We start from the raw sequence: 14,006 nt of genomic DNA, 5'->3' as shown, positions 1-14,006 counted from the left end.
CACTCAGGGTCTTAGAAGGCTGAAATCAAAGTGTCTGCCAGGTTGCAGTCCCTTTTGACATCTCTGGAGACGTCACTTGTAAGCTCACTTATTGTTGGCGGAATTCCGATTCCTGGAGTAGTACACTGATGTCCATTTCCTGCTGACTAGCACATGGCCTCCCCACCTCCAAGTCTGAGAGATTTATAATTCCCTTCAAATTTCTTCAGATTGCCTCTTCTACCACTCATCAGAGAAAACCCTGCTTGCACCCGGCTCACCTGATTAGGGCAGGCCCACCTGTGAGCCTCCCCCGCCCCGGGGGCAACTGTGCATGTCGTGTAACATCACCTAATCGTGTAAAAGCCACTGGAGTCACAGTCGCAAGATTACAGAAGGCACATTCACGGGGGCTGAGGGAGATCTCGGGGGGCATTTTAGAATCCACCTCCCACCAGCAGTAGAGCCCAAGCCAACATGTTCATCTTAACACATCTACACGAATGTTACGGTGTCTTATGTAAAATATATCCATGTTTATTTCATATTAAACCTCCCCATCCCAAGTGTTCTAAAAAATGATGCCCCTGGAAGATGCACCACAATGACTTGTGGCTTCAAGTATCCTGGTCAGCGACCTGCAGCCCCACCGAGTAGCACAGGACCGATGGTTTCTAAGGCTCTGCAGGACAGGCAATGGGAGCTATGGCTCCCAGTGCCCAAGGTCCGAGGGCAGCAGACTGTGGAGGGCCATAGTCTTGACCAAGGTATGTCCTGAAAAATGGCCAGGTCAAGGTGCCCCCATGACCAGGCAGCTCCTCCCCCAACCCCTCCCCACCCAATAAATAATCACAAAACCCAACCACTACAGCCTCAGCCCCAGGGGTGCCCGGACAGGCAGGCCACAGCGCCTAGAGCCCTGGGAACGACTGCACTGCCCCACACCCTCTTTTCCCAGGTCCTTGCTCAGGGTTCTGGGAGCTGCCTGCAAGGACAGCAGACACAGACACCCCAGGACTGCACAGGGGTCCCAAGGTGACTTCTCCTCTGTGACTGGCAGGTCTGGGCCCAGCATCCTGGCCTGGAGGCAGTGGCTCCTCCTTCCCAGTGTGGATGGGGTAGGGCATCTCACCCCTCAACAGGGGTGGGCCCTTCTTCATCCTCCCATCCTGTCCTTTCCATTCTGCTGTCCTGTTTCAGGCGCCCAGGCCGAGGGCCAGGGTGCAGACGTGAGGGGTCCCATCCCCACATGCAGAGACCCAGTCGGGGAGGCTAATCATCTGAATATCGGTTCCCTGAAGGGGAGGAAGAAAAAGAACAGGAGAGTGAGGAGGGGATCTCGTGGAGCCAGCCAAGGGCCCCCACACTTGGTGCTTACCTAGGACATTGAATTTGCACAGCGGGCAGGTCTGCTGAAGAATGAGCCAGGGGTCCACACAGTCTCGGTGAAATTCATGCTTACAGGGCAGCACCCGGAGCCACTGGGGGTAGGAGGGGAAGGCTCAGGCCATAAGAATAGGCCTCCAGGTGGGGATGCCTGGCCCTGTGCCCTCATCTGAGCTGAGGAACTGAAACCTTTAAGCCTTGTCCCCTACCCCCAGTTCTGCTTTCCATAGCCCTGGTGGGGTGTGAGAGAAGGATCTGGTGGGCATGTTTCCCAGGGTCCTTCAGAGCAGGGTGGGGAACATCACAGGTCAGCTGATGACCAGCCTCCGCCCAGGACACTAACCTGCTTGTGGCAGAAATAGTCCAGACACACAGCGCAGGTCTCGGCCCCAGGCTCGGGGGGACCTTGCGCGGCCCTACCCAGACGGCAGCGCCGGGTCTTCAGGGATGCCAGTCTCTGCACCACGCGGCGCTTGAGCAGGTCCACCTGTGGGGGGAGGGCAGGCACAGTTGGGCAGGCCCTAGGGCTGGGGGTATCAGGGCTCTTGCGCTGGCTCCTACCTGGCTTCCGGGCTCCTACCTGGCTTCCGGGCTCTTGCTGGCTCTGCCTTGATGCCTGCCGCTGGGCCTGGACCACGAGGCCTGTGCACAGGAGCATGGCCACTAGCAGGATGGCGTTCCACAGCTGCTGCAGGGGCTTCTAGGGAGAGGAGAGTGGGTGCCAGGGCTGCTCCGCCCTCTGCCCCCGGTTAATCTCCCCACAGACCAGGCAGGTAAGGTCCATCAACATGCAAGTCCCTACAGGATCCTGGATTCTTCTGATACTCTGTCCACCCGTGTGTTCGCAAGGTCACCCAGCTGCCTTCACTCCCCCTGCACAGGTAGAGGAGTCTGGGTTTTCTGTGGACAGCGGGAAATGGGAGCAAGAGGTGTACTGTTCCTGTCTCCAGCCCAGTCCTTCTCAGGGCAACAAACCCCCTGTTTTTGCACTCATGGAAGTTTCCATCTGAGAGCCATACCAACTCCCCAGCCCAGGACGCTGTTACCTTCCTACCCCCATCCTTAGCCATACAGCCCCCTGGTTTGCTTTCTCAGCCCCCGATCCACCTACTTGCTTCCAGGCTGAACATCCGCAAGCCCTCACGGAGGGCCCCAGGCCCTGGTGCCTCACTCTCCAAGGAGGCTAGTGTCCCCCACCCACCACCACAGGAATTCTCAACTGCCAACTTGGTCACGCTGCACCCCTGCTTGACACCCTTCTCAGTACATCCCTCGCTCCCTTTTCCTGCCGTCCACAGAAAACCCAGACTCCTCTACCTGTCCACCCTCGTGGACTCCAGCCCTCCTCGCCCTCCACATCTGTGGCTTTCCATACTCTTCCCTGAATTGGGAGCTCTGCCCTTCCTTGCCACCTCCCCTGACTGATGCCTCTGGACACCTCTTACTCCAGAAGTTCACCCCGACCTTGGTTGGCCAAATGCTGCCCCCTTGCCTCCTCCCCTGCCCAGTCCCTATGCCTACTCTCTGCCTGGGTCCTCAGGTCCCTGATGTTGGAGGGAACCAATCTGACCCACTTCATTTAGTCTTTGAGAGGCCCTTGGGGTTCCTAACCTCAGAGTCCCTGGGGGACCACACTGGTCTTTTTTTTTTTTTTTTTTTTTTTAAGATTTACTTATACATATAAGCACTGGGTACAGTCAGAAGCGCGGGAGGGTGAGAGAATTTACCAGAGCCAGAGCGGGGAACAGAACAGGCAGAAGGACCGAAGGACACTGCTGAGGGGAGCAGCGGGCGGCAGGAGAGGTCTGCACGCCATGTGGGACCCTCCTCCGGAGGCCGGGGAGCAGCCAGGGATCGAACTGGCCCTGCAGAGGCTGCAGGTAGCTTCGCAACCCAGAGCTCAACCGCCGCACCACCGGGGAGGCCCCACACTGGTCTTGACTTAACTTCCACCACATGCGGCACAGTGGCTGGGCTCTGACTATGCCACAGGCTCAGGAATCAACGTGGCCACGTAAGCAAAACAGCAGGCTCCCCACAGGCACACCTCTTCTCGGGGTCTGTGATGTGTCATAACCAATAAACATGTTTCAATCAAAGTTTTTCGCGCTCTGGTAGTTTTCTGCCATGTTCTCCTGCAGCCTATGCTGACGTTTAATTACCATCATGTGGGGGGAGGGACCAAGAAGTGACTGACAGGTTGGGGCTGCTAGTGCCGCAAAAGGTTGCTCTTACTCAGATGAAGGCACCCCTGGGGCCATTACCAACAGGTATCTGTGAGCTCCAGTTCTCCACTCCATCCCACCCCTTCCCCTGAGGGCCTGTCTTCCCCCCAGTGTGGTGGCACCTGCTCCAGGAAGCTCTCTCCATGGCCCCTAGGCTGAGCTTGGGTGACTTTACTATGCCCCGCCATAGTGGCCCCAGGCCCACCACCAGCTCAGTGCTCCCCCCAGCAATCTGACAGCTGCTCTGGCAGATTGCCCCATATATAGCCCCATAAGCCCTGGGCTAAGCCATGCCATGCTGAGCCCAGAGAGTGTTGGGGGCTGTGGGTGTGGTCCAGAGACCCAGCCTCCCCAGGCTCAGTGCATATTTGGGATCCCCAGGTGAGGCGGGAGGGCAAGGTCAGAGCTTGTCCAAAGGATCGGGATGAGATTTGCTGGACAATGCTGCAGCACTGGATTCCCAGAAGTTGGGATTGTGGTGACTGGCCTGGGTCAAGGTTGAGAGTCTGCCTCAGCCACTCTCAGCTACCATGGTCATCTGACACTTGTATGGGCCCAGCCCAGCCGGCAGTACGGCTGTTCAGCTTTGCCTTCTGTACCCACAAGACTGACCTGCAGATTGTTATACCCTACCTCAGGCCTCCTGGGGCCTCCCGCCATGATCTGGTCTTTCTGCTGACATTTCCTCACAGTCTCTTATCTGACCCCCCCTTACCAAATGCCTGCAACCCACAGAGGTCTGTGTGGAGGAGGTCCGTGGGGCTCCCCTGACTTCCAGAAAGCCCTCCTGTTCCCAGGCCTCAGTACTCAACCCTGCCACAGAGCTGCAGTTCAGGCTGCTCAGACAGGAGTTAGCATGTTTTGTTTGGGCTGAACTGCCAAGGTCTTCCCTGCTGTCTTTGAGCCCTTCAAGGGCAGGTCCAGGGTCTTACAGGCCTTTTGTACACTCCGCTGCCCTTCTTACCAGGCCCCAAGTGTCCTACGATCTCAAAAGTTGTTTGGTGACCACTGATATATTCGACCACTGATTAATTCAACCACTCGTAACAGTAAAGACAGTACCAGCAGCTGCCCAGTTGGTCAGAGCCCACCATGAGCGTTACATAGACAAGTCCCCAACAGCCCCATGACCATCTACATCCCCGTTCACAAATGAGGAACATGACACCAGAGAAGTTAAACACTCAGCCTGAGATCACTGAGCTAGGGTTTCAGAGCCACATCCAAACCCGAGGCTGCCTGTACTGCATGGCCCATGCCCACCAACACTCGCTGCAAGCCAGGGGGCCAGACATTCCCACTTGCAGAGCAGGGAATTGAAAAATGCTTGCAAACAGACTACCTTTGAATCCTCTTAATGCTGAGCACGATAAATCCAGAGACTGATAGGCACAGCTCTAACCTTCAGGAGACAGTCACACACCTCAGCATGTAAATAGGATGGGCTGTCCCAAGAGCCTGAAGAAGAATCTGACACTGTTGTGACAGAGAGGGAAGAGGGGACTGTGAGCTGAGGATGTGAGGAAGGCTTTCTAAAGAAGGCAGGCGGGGTCTCCCCAGTGGCACAAGGGGTTAAGAGTCAGCACTATCAAGCTATCCACAGCTACTGCAGCACTAGTTCGATCCCCGGCCAGGGAGGTGATCCTCATGGTGCAGCAGACCTCTCCTGTCTTGCCTGCTGCTCCCCTCAGCAGTGTATTTCAGTCAATCTACCTGTTCTGAATCCTCTCACTCACCGTACCTCTGGCCTACACCCCAGCTCTTGTATACATAAATAAATAAATCTTAAAAAAAAACAAAGAAGGCAGGCATGATGAGTTGTGAGGTCTCTGGCTAGACCAGGACACAGAGAAAAGGGGTGTTCATGCCTGAAGCCAAGCATGGATAAGGCCTAGTAGCAAGGGACTAGCTGCATGTGGAGGCCAGTAAATGACATGGGATGCTGGGGTCCTGGAGTGTCAGGATAAGACTAAGAAAAGAGCATGAGTAATCAGGAGAGCTGTGCAAGTCAGGCTCTGGGTCTGAACTTCATTCTGTAGCCAAAGAAGGCTTCTGGGGAGAATGACATGACAACAGCAGCTAACATGACTCGCATGATCCAGGGTTAAGCACTGCTCAGTACCCACCCGGGAGGTGGAAGAGGCTGTGCTTGCCACCAAGGCAGCGAGAGAGACCACAGCATTCAGGGACAAGGCATGTGTGACCCCTCCCGAGCCTCCTCTCTCCTAGGTACCCACCTGCTCCTGGGCACGACTGCCTCCCAGGCACACCAAGTCCTGCCATCCTCCATAGCCATCCTTGGAGAGGCCACAGGTGGTCCACAGGGTCAGCTTCCACTCAATGTTGGCCGACAGGGACTCTCCACTGGTGATCTCAGCTGTGGCCTGGGTCCTCCTGGGAGGGAAGGCCACAGAGGTGGCAGACAGAAGGGCTCTTGGAAGGGGAGGCCCAGACTATCCACCCCCTAGCCTTGTGGAAAGAGTACCCCAAAGTATCAGTCCGAAGCCCTTCCCCCAGGTGCCCTAGGGCAACTCCTTCCTCCCAGAGCTTTTTCTGGCTTTTGTTTTTTAGTTCTTATACCAGGTCAGGGAACCCACCAGCCCAGAGAAAAGGGGATCAATCAGAAATCTGTTTCTCCTTGCTAGAGCCAATCCCCTCTGCCCACAGAGTCTCATCTTCATTCCCGGTCCTGGCACCTCCTTTCCATCCTCTCACCCATTTTTCTGACCCAAGCTCCCAGGCTCAGTCCTTTGGAGCCCCAAACCCAACTCACTGCAGCAGTGCCTCCAACAGCTTGGTGACATTGGAAGAATAATGGAGGACGATCACCGGCCGGAGCAGAAGCTGGGATATGTCTAGCTGTAAGGGCACAGGAAGGTCAACTGGCCTTGCTCCCCTATACCCCAGCCTGCACACCCACACAGCCTCATCCAGTTTACCTCTCGGACCACATTATGGTTCAAGATGAGGAGGAGCAGGGCAGAGGCTCCAAGGAAAAGCGCCCTCCGCATCTGCAGGATAGAAGATGAGGCTAGTATACATCTGCCCACATCCTTGTCTCCCCACCTGGGAGCAGAGTAGTTCTTAGCTCTCGCTCTGCAATGAGCATTTCCCCCAGAAAGACTGAGGTCAAGGGCAGAAGCTCTTATTCCTCGCGTCCTCCCCCTAGGTACTCTGTGGGACCGGGAAAGGCTGCCCATAGAAGGCTGCCTGGGTCGGTCTAGCAGAGCAGACCCCTCCATGAACCCAGCAGGTACTCTCAGCCCGATGGACCTTCCTGACTTGTGCTGGCCTCTTCTACGTCTCAGCTTCCATGCCATACTGACTCTCCTATGTGGGGTCCCCTGCCCCTCCCAGGCCCAGGGTTTCCTTTAGGGGCCCATCTCTGTCTGCAGATACCTTGGGACCCTTCCTCCAATTCCTTCCCCCACATACAACACCCGCTGCACCTGCTGGATCAGGGCCTTGGGATAGGCCTGCAGGCCGCCGCCCTGACTCTCCTGGTGGAACTGGGCCGCCTGCTCCTTGCCCACGTAAGCCACTGCAATCCAGCCTTCTATGGGCACCTCCTGCTCGGCATCCACGATGTCCATCTGTGGGGAGGGGTCATGGGGAGGGGGTAAGAGAGTCAGGCACACAGGAGATGCAAGACCAGGTTTGGGAGTCAGTTTGGAAGGAAGGGCATCTAGAGCCCAGGTTTTGGAATCTGGCATGCTGGGGGCCTGGGCAGCCTCGAAAGGAGTCCTTGGGCTGCCAGAGCCGGGTCCAAGACAAAGGTCGGACCTGGCGGGGGGCGGGGCGGGGGGGCCATGGAGGGGGCTGGGGCCGTAGGCTCGCGGCTCTCACCAGCAGCAGGCGGCCGCCCAGCTGGGGCGCCGGGTCGGCCTCGGGGCCGATCCTGACTCCCTCCAGGAGCAGCGCGTCCTGCCGCGGCAACCTCACGCTCACCCGCACGGCGCGGGCCCCTCCCCGCGCGCCCCCGCCCGCGGGCTCGCTGCCGTCCGCCGCGGCCCCGGGCCCCGCCAGGCCCAGCCAGAGCGGCAGCAGCGGCAGCAGCAGCAGCAGCGGCGACGGCTGCGCGGGCGGGGGGGCCGGCCTCAGCGCGGGGCGGGCGGCGGGGCCCATGCCGGGCAGACGGGGCGCAGGGGTCCCGGGCCGGGGGTGCCGGGGGAGCGAGACAGCAGCCGGACGGGGCGGGGCGCCGGAGGGGCGGGGCCGCGGCCGGACGGGGCGGGGCGGGGCGCCGGGGGCGGGGCGCCGGGGGGCGGGCTCTCGGGGCCGCGGGGAGGCCCGCGGGCGCCACCTGGTGGCAGTGGCGCGCCCCGGCACGGCCACGGGAGGGGCGCGGAGCGCGGGTCTTCCTGAGGGCGCGGGGAGCTGGGATGGGAGGGATCGCAGCTTGGTGGGGGCTGGCCAGAGTAGGGGAGACGCGGGGAGACTGGAGGAGGCGGGTTGGGGAGGCAGATACACCGTCAGGGCCCGAGAAGGGCAGGAGCTGGGGGTGTCCAGGAGGTTGGCCATTGCCCGTTGCTCCGGGCGCCTACCTGGGCCAAGTCACACCCCCTCCTCCCTGAGCCTCCATTTCTCCACCAGACCAACCAAAAGGTGGCAGAGGACAGGAGATGGGAGTGGAAAGCGAACAAGGGAGATAGAGGCAAGGATCCTGCAGGGAGAGGGCGACTGGGGATCCTTGGTGAGACGAAGCAGGCTGGACACTGCTCCTCACCAGGGCCCGGGGCCGACTTCTGGGCGGTGGGGTGGGCGCGCTGCAGGACCAGAGCTGCCTCCCCCACAGCACGGGATCTCCATGCCTGCAAGAACGTGACAGTTGCACACACAGCCCTAACACTTGCTCTTTCCTCCAGGGGTTACAGCTGCTGGAACTGGTTTGGTCTGAAACCTGTTAGAAAATTGTATTGTGAAAAAGGGTGGAGGTGTTGGGGGAAAGGATGTCCTAAAGCTAATTCCATACAGGCTTTGTGGACTCCACCCCCACCCCAGGCCAAAGCCAAAGACACTGGGAACCCCAAATCCCATCCCCACCAAAGGGAAGGTGGCTGGGACCTGAGGGTGGGGTTAAGCAGCCAGGTTGGTATAAAGCCAGACACGTGGGCTTTGGAGGGGTCCCCCATTTTGGCTCTCCGCCAGCTCGCAGGGTCCTGCCAGCTGTGAGAGAGCTTTTTGGGTTTCCAGGCCAGTGAATCAGGTAGGACGCATTAAAGACTTTATTTCCCTATTTTCTCTCTGAGTTGTACATTTTCCTTATTTCCTTTTCCCTTGTAAATAAACCTTTTATTAACCTTTCGTGTGTGCCTGTAGTGGAGTATTCATAAGTCCCTTTTAAGCGCACGGGTGAGGACCCACAGCCAGGCAACCCGTTCAATATCGGGGCTGCCCTATAACAGAGGCACTATGACACTTTTCCCCCAATATTATGAAAAATTTCAAACACATAGAAAAATGGGCAGAATTTTACACTGAACACCCTTATAACCACCTGTGATGAATCTACACTATCCTGAAGAAGATAGACTTAAGACAGCCTGGTATCAGCCTAAAGACTGATAAATGGGGCATCAGACAGATCCAGAACCCACCCACACACATAAACTGTGGCTATGTGAGGAAACCTTGCAGATGGGGGAAGGGGAAGAGGCAGTAAGATGGACTATGTGATAAATCTTGCTAAGAAAATAGGTTAACCAAAAGGATAAGAAATGATATTCTACCCCCACATCAAAAAACATGTAAGTCCTAGATGTAAATATGTAGAGTAATACCTCAGACATTTTAAGAATGAAACAGAACATCTTGATTGATTCAAGGTCAGGAGAATTTCTTTGATATGTACTTAAAAGCAGACTGTAAAGAAACAAGCTGAAAAATTTCATCTACAGTAAAATGAAAAACTCCTGTTATTTCAAAACATTTTAATAAAGTGGCAGGAAAAGATGCAAACTAGGAGAAGCTATCTACAACCGAATGATGCCTCTGCAGAACATACAAATACAGCCATGTTGGGACCAGACACAAATAGACTCTTGACAAAAGAAATAACAAGAAGCATCAATAAATATGAAAAGACACTTAACCTGATCATTTGTCAGTCAAATCATTATTAGAAATAAAAATTAAAATCATATGAGAAATGAACTGGCAATGCCAAGCACTGGGAAGGATGTGGAACCATGGGATCTACATACTGCTATGGGCCTGTTGTACTGGCATAATTACAGGCACATCCAAAAGGATTTTACATCAAATAAAACCGAAGATGCACATCCTTGGGAAGTCCACTCCTGGCTATAGACCCTAGAAAAGTGGTTCTCAACACAGACAACATTAGACTCATCTAGGGATCTTCTTTAAAAGTACTAATGGGCCACCCTCGTAGCACAAGGGTTAAAGTCTCAGTGCTATCAAGCTATCCAGACACTACAGCACGAGTTCGATCCAGGCCAGGGAGCTAACCCACATGCTGCAGCAGACCTCTCCTGTCTCACCCAATGCTCCCCTCAGCAGTGTATTTCAGTAGATCTGCCTTTTCCGCTCCCCACTCTGTCTCTGGTGAATCCTCTCACCGCCCCCCCCCACCCCGCACCTCTGAACTATACCTCCGTTCTTGTATGCATAAATAAATAAAAAATAAATCTTTAAAAAAATAAAAGTACTGATGTACAACCACTAATCCAAATCAACTGAATTGTTACCTCTGGAAACGGGGCCTTTCTGCCAGCCCCGTATAGCGATGTTCTGAAATTAGAATTTTCATACATGGCAAAATGTACCATGAAGTTCTTTTTGTGTCCACAGAGAGTCATACTTCTATTCTGTGAGTGTCCCAGTCCATCTGTTAGCCCCAGTGACAAGGCCGCAAGGATACACCTTGTAACCAGGCAGCCATTGGCTCCACTGTCTGCCTCTCCCCATTCCCACTATTTTCTCTCTCCCAGGCAGAGCTTCCCTACTGCCCTCCTTGCCCCGACACACACTCCAACTAGACACAGATCCTTGGGCACTTCTGCCCCCATCTAGAAATTTCTGCTTCCCCACAAATCTCACTAGCCTTTCATCAGTGAGTGCCAGAGAGCCTCTGGTAACCTCTGTGAATAACCAGTTACTTTGTGGTCTGTCCTCCCACACGGTAATCCTTGTTTACCCTGGAAGAGACAAATGCTTGGGATGTAGTCTCAGTGTGGAGGATGTAACCCAGCCTAGGCCAGCTGGGCCCTTCTGCTGTTGTTTGTGGTGGGGTGGAGGCAGGGGAGCCATGCTGGGCTGCACCAGGACCAGAGCAGCAAAGGGCAGAGACTGACTGCAGAGAGGTGGGTGTCTGGGGAGGCCCTGATTGAGGACAGAGCATCTGAGGGGACTGGAGGCCCCCACAGGCAGGGAAGGGACTCCAGCTGGGAGAGGAGACTGGCCACTCGGCCTAGTGCCTGCCATCAGGCCACCCTGCTCCCAGGGATGGTTGAACAGGACACTCAGCCCTGAGGAACCAAGTCCTCAGAGCCAGGCTTACTTCTGGGGCAGAGTGGGCAGCTGGCAGGGACAGAGCTGTTGCTCTTTTGCCATGTACCTCTAAGCAAGTCACTCCCTTTTCTTGGCATACGTCCCCAAATATAAGATGGGAGTTAGACTAAAAGTTTTTTTTCGGGGGGAGGAGGGCTTCTGATTCCAAGTGACTTGTTTCTTGGAATACAAGGTTTCCTGGGCTGGGCATGAACTGTGGGGAGGAGTCCCCAGAAACACCTACCCGCACCCCACTCACCATCTTTCCTCGCCTCCTGAAGCTCTGAATGTGCAGAGGAACCTAGGGTAAGAGGAAGCTGCCATGGCCAGGCTGGAACAGGGTGGGGGCAGTGAAATGTTTTAGAAAGGGTACCAGGAATAGGTATGGTACCCTAATATGGTAAGGTGGGTGAATTCCACGGGCATGAGCCCATTGCTTGAAATGAGCGCTTTGATCTGATGCCAGATTGTGCATAAAAATGGACCAGGCATTCTGTGAGAGAGCTCGTGGTGGTGCTGACAGAAGGATGAAGAGCAGGGAAAGCAGATCCATATTCAGGAGTTGGCACTGTGATAGACTCAAGCTGCCACAGGGTGGCAGGCTAGTCCCTGGGAAATGGAGTCACATTGGGGCCCAGTGAGGGTCTCCCTGTTTTTATGCAAGGGTCGGAGGCAGGCAATGGCTAGTTCATAGGGACCTACTCCCCTTTTCTCTGTGGGGGTTTGAGACCCAGTGGCAACAAGGGAGGATGGGCTGCTTGGGACTTGCAGGGAGGAAGGTGCTATGTTTGAAAAACCCAGATGGCCCTGGGATTCCTTACATTATAGGCATGGGGCCCGGGACATATAACAAACAGTGTTAGAAAAATCTTAGACTGTTCCTTGGTGCCTAAGTCTATCACCACTTCTCTCCACTCACCCGGATGTCCAGAGAAGGGGATGTTTCACCCAAGACCACACAGAGCAAGTGCAGAGGAGCAGAAGTAGTAAATGTGCTATGTTGGGGAGGAGGGACTGAACAGTGGAGGGATAGTCAGGGGCCTGTTCTTTCCCAGGGCCCAGCCCTCTCGTGGGGGGGGGGCAGGTAAGGCCTGCATCAAGCCCCCAAATGGATGTCGAGTACTTGCTAGATTCCAGGTACTGGGCATGGAGCACTGACCGTGACCAACAATGGCCCCTGCCTTTGAGAACAGTCCACCATCACTGAACACATGAACAAGAGCAGTTTAGACCACGGTAAGTGCCTTAGAAGGAGATAAAATAGCATGAGAGTGACCAAAGCCTGAGGTCTGCTTGAGATTCAGTGCCAGGGGATGGGAGCCTCCAGGAGAGGTGATGTGTGTGGCTTGAGACTTGAATGACAAGGATATCTGAAGGAAGATCAAGAAGTCAGATAAAAGCAACTGGTACATTTACTAAGTTCCAGGCACTGTCCAAGTTTCTTTGCTTGAATTAGTTCATTTAATCTCATCACAGCCTTACCAAGCAGTAAGATTAGCATTGCCAGGGAAAGTGAGGCACAGAGGTTGAGTAGCCTTGGTAGGTGGTAGAATCAGGACCTGAACCCAGGCAGCCTGCCGCGGAGTCTGTGGGCTCACCCACACACTCCTTCTCAGAGGCACTGGCGCTGAGCAAGCGAGTCTGATTATAGGATCTGGACTCTGCCTTAGATCCAGAGGATGGAGCTAGAATGACAACCCAACCTTCCCAAGGGTATCTCTGGATCCTGGTCAGCTAGGCTCCAGAGCTGGGACATGGTCTCCAGCACCCCTTCTCCCTTCTTCTCTCCGCCAGGGGAATCCTGAAGTGCCTGTTCCCTGCCCCCAGCCTCTCAGTTCACAGCTAACTGGGCCACATCATTCTAAAGGGATTTGACTCCAGGAGACAATTGGAGACTGGTGAGAAAGGGCTTAGGGATTAGACAATGATACCCAGAAAGGTAAGGGACTTAATTAGGGGGGTTTGGGTGTGGGAAGTGGGGCGGAGAGAGGATTTGTGTCTTCACAAAGCCAAGGTGGACTGTGGAAGTGAGGAGAAAGTTGGGCACCTGGGGAGGAACCAGATGTGCTGGGTTTCTCACGTTTTGTTGTGCCTCCAGAAATAATCCCTCCCCTTTGTGTACCCATCATTTTTCCCAGGCATTATTTCACTTGAATTCTCAAGTGGCAGTGGAGAAAGGCAGGGATTATTTTCCTCCCCAGGTTCTAGGCACTCAGGGAGGCAGGTGACTTTGCCACCAAAGAAGCTGGGGTTTGGCTCCAAGTTTTCTGGCTCCTGGCCCAAGACGGCCTCCTCTGCTCCTACCACTTTGGGGGACAAAGTGAGAGTAGCAGCCGGAAGCTGCAGCAGAAGTCAGTTGCCAGCAACTCCCTGAAGACCCCTGGCCTCCTCATGGGGACCTGGGGGCTGAGGGCTGCAAGGGGAGGAAGGGAAAGCAAGAGAGGGAACAGAGAACCAGAGTGCAGAGGTTGCCCTCTTGTATTCTGGGCAGCTGGGCAGGGTTGTAAAAAATGCTCATTATCTGCCTCCTCCCTGTAATACACCCCCCCAGGGGAGATCCATTTGTGACCTTCAACCTTCAAAGTTACTCTCTGTCCACAGTCTGAATTGATCCTGGCAGACGTTCTAGACTTGTTCTGTAATGAAGATTCCCAGTCCCCAAAAGGAGAAAGCTGCCCCTCAGGCCCACAGAGCATCCCCAGCTCAAGGATCCCAGATGAGCCCCTCCCCACTGCTCAATTGCCCTTCCTGACATGCACCCCTCCTGCATCCAGGTGCCTCCAAGTCTTGTAGCTGCCTGCAGTCGCCCCCTCACCTCTTCACAGCCTGATATAGGTCTGGGCACCCCGTCGTCCCCAGTACTGTGAGGTCCTTGAGGCAAACTTTTTGCTCCATAATAAGCAC

At 55.2% G+C, this 14,006-nt stretch overlaps 1 protein-coding gene across 1 annotated transcript; it reads right to left on the bottom strand.

The window, feature by feature from the left end:
- Positions 1–1,251: 1,251 nt before the first annotated feature.
- RNF215 (ring finger protein 215) lies at positions 1,252–7,715 on the bottom strand (the record flags this gene model as incomplete). The annotated part of the gene is made up of 9 exons (XM_084254454.1): positions 1,252–1,274; positions 1,358–1,460; positions 1,709–1,852; positions 1,946–2,065; positions 5,828–5,984; positions 6,364–6,449; positions 6,530–6,601; positions 7,040–7,183; positions 7,437–7,715. The coding sequence occupies 9 exons, from the start codon at positions 7,713–7,715 to the stop codon at positions 1,252–1,254; spliced, it is 1,128 nt and encodes a 375-aa protein (XP_084110580.1).
- Positions 7,716–14,006: the final 6,291 nt, after the last annotated feature.

The sequence above is a fragment of the Talpa europaea genome (genome assembly GCF_964194135.1).
Source record: "Talpa europaea genome assembly, chromosome: 14".
NCBI classification, from domain to species: domain Eukaryota; kingdom Metazoa; phylum Chordata; class Mammalia; order Eulipotyphla; family Talpidae; genus Talpa; species Talpa europaea.
The sequence above is the reverse complement of the archived record's forward strand: the minus strand, read 5'-3'. Positions and strand labels throughout refer to the sequence as shown.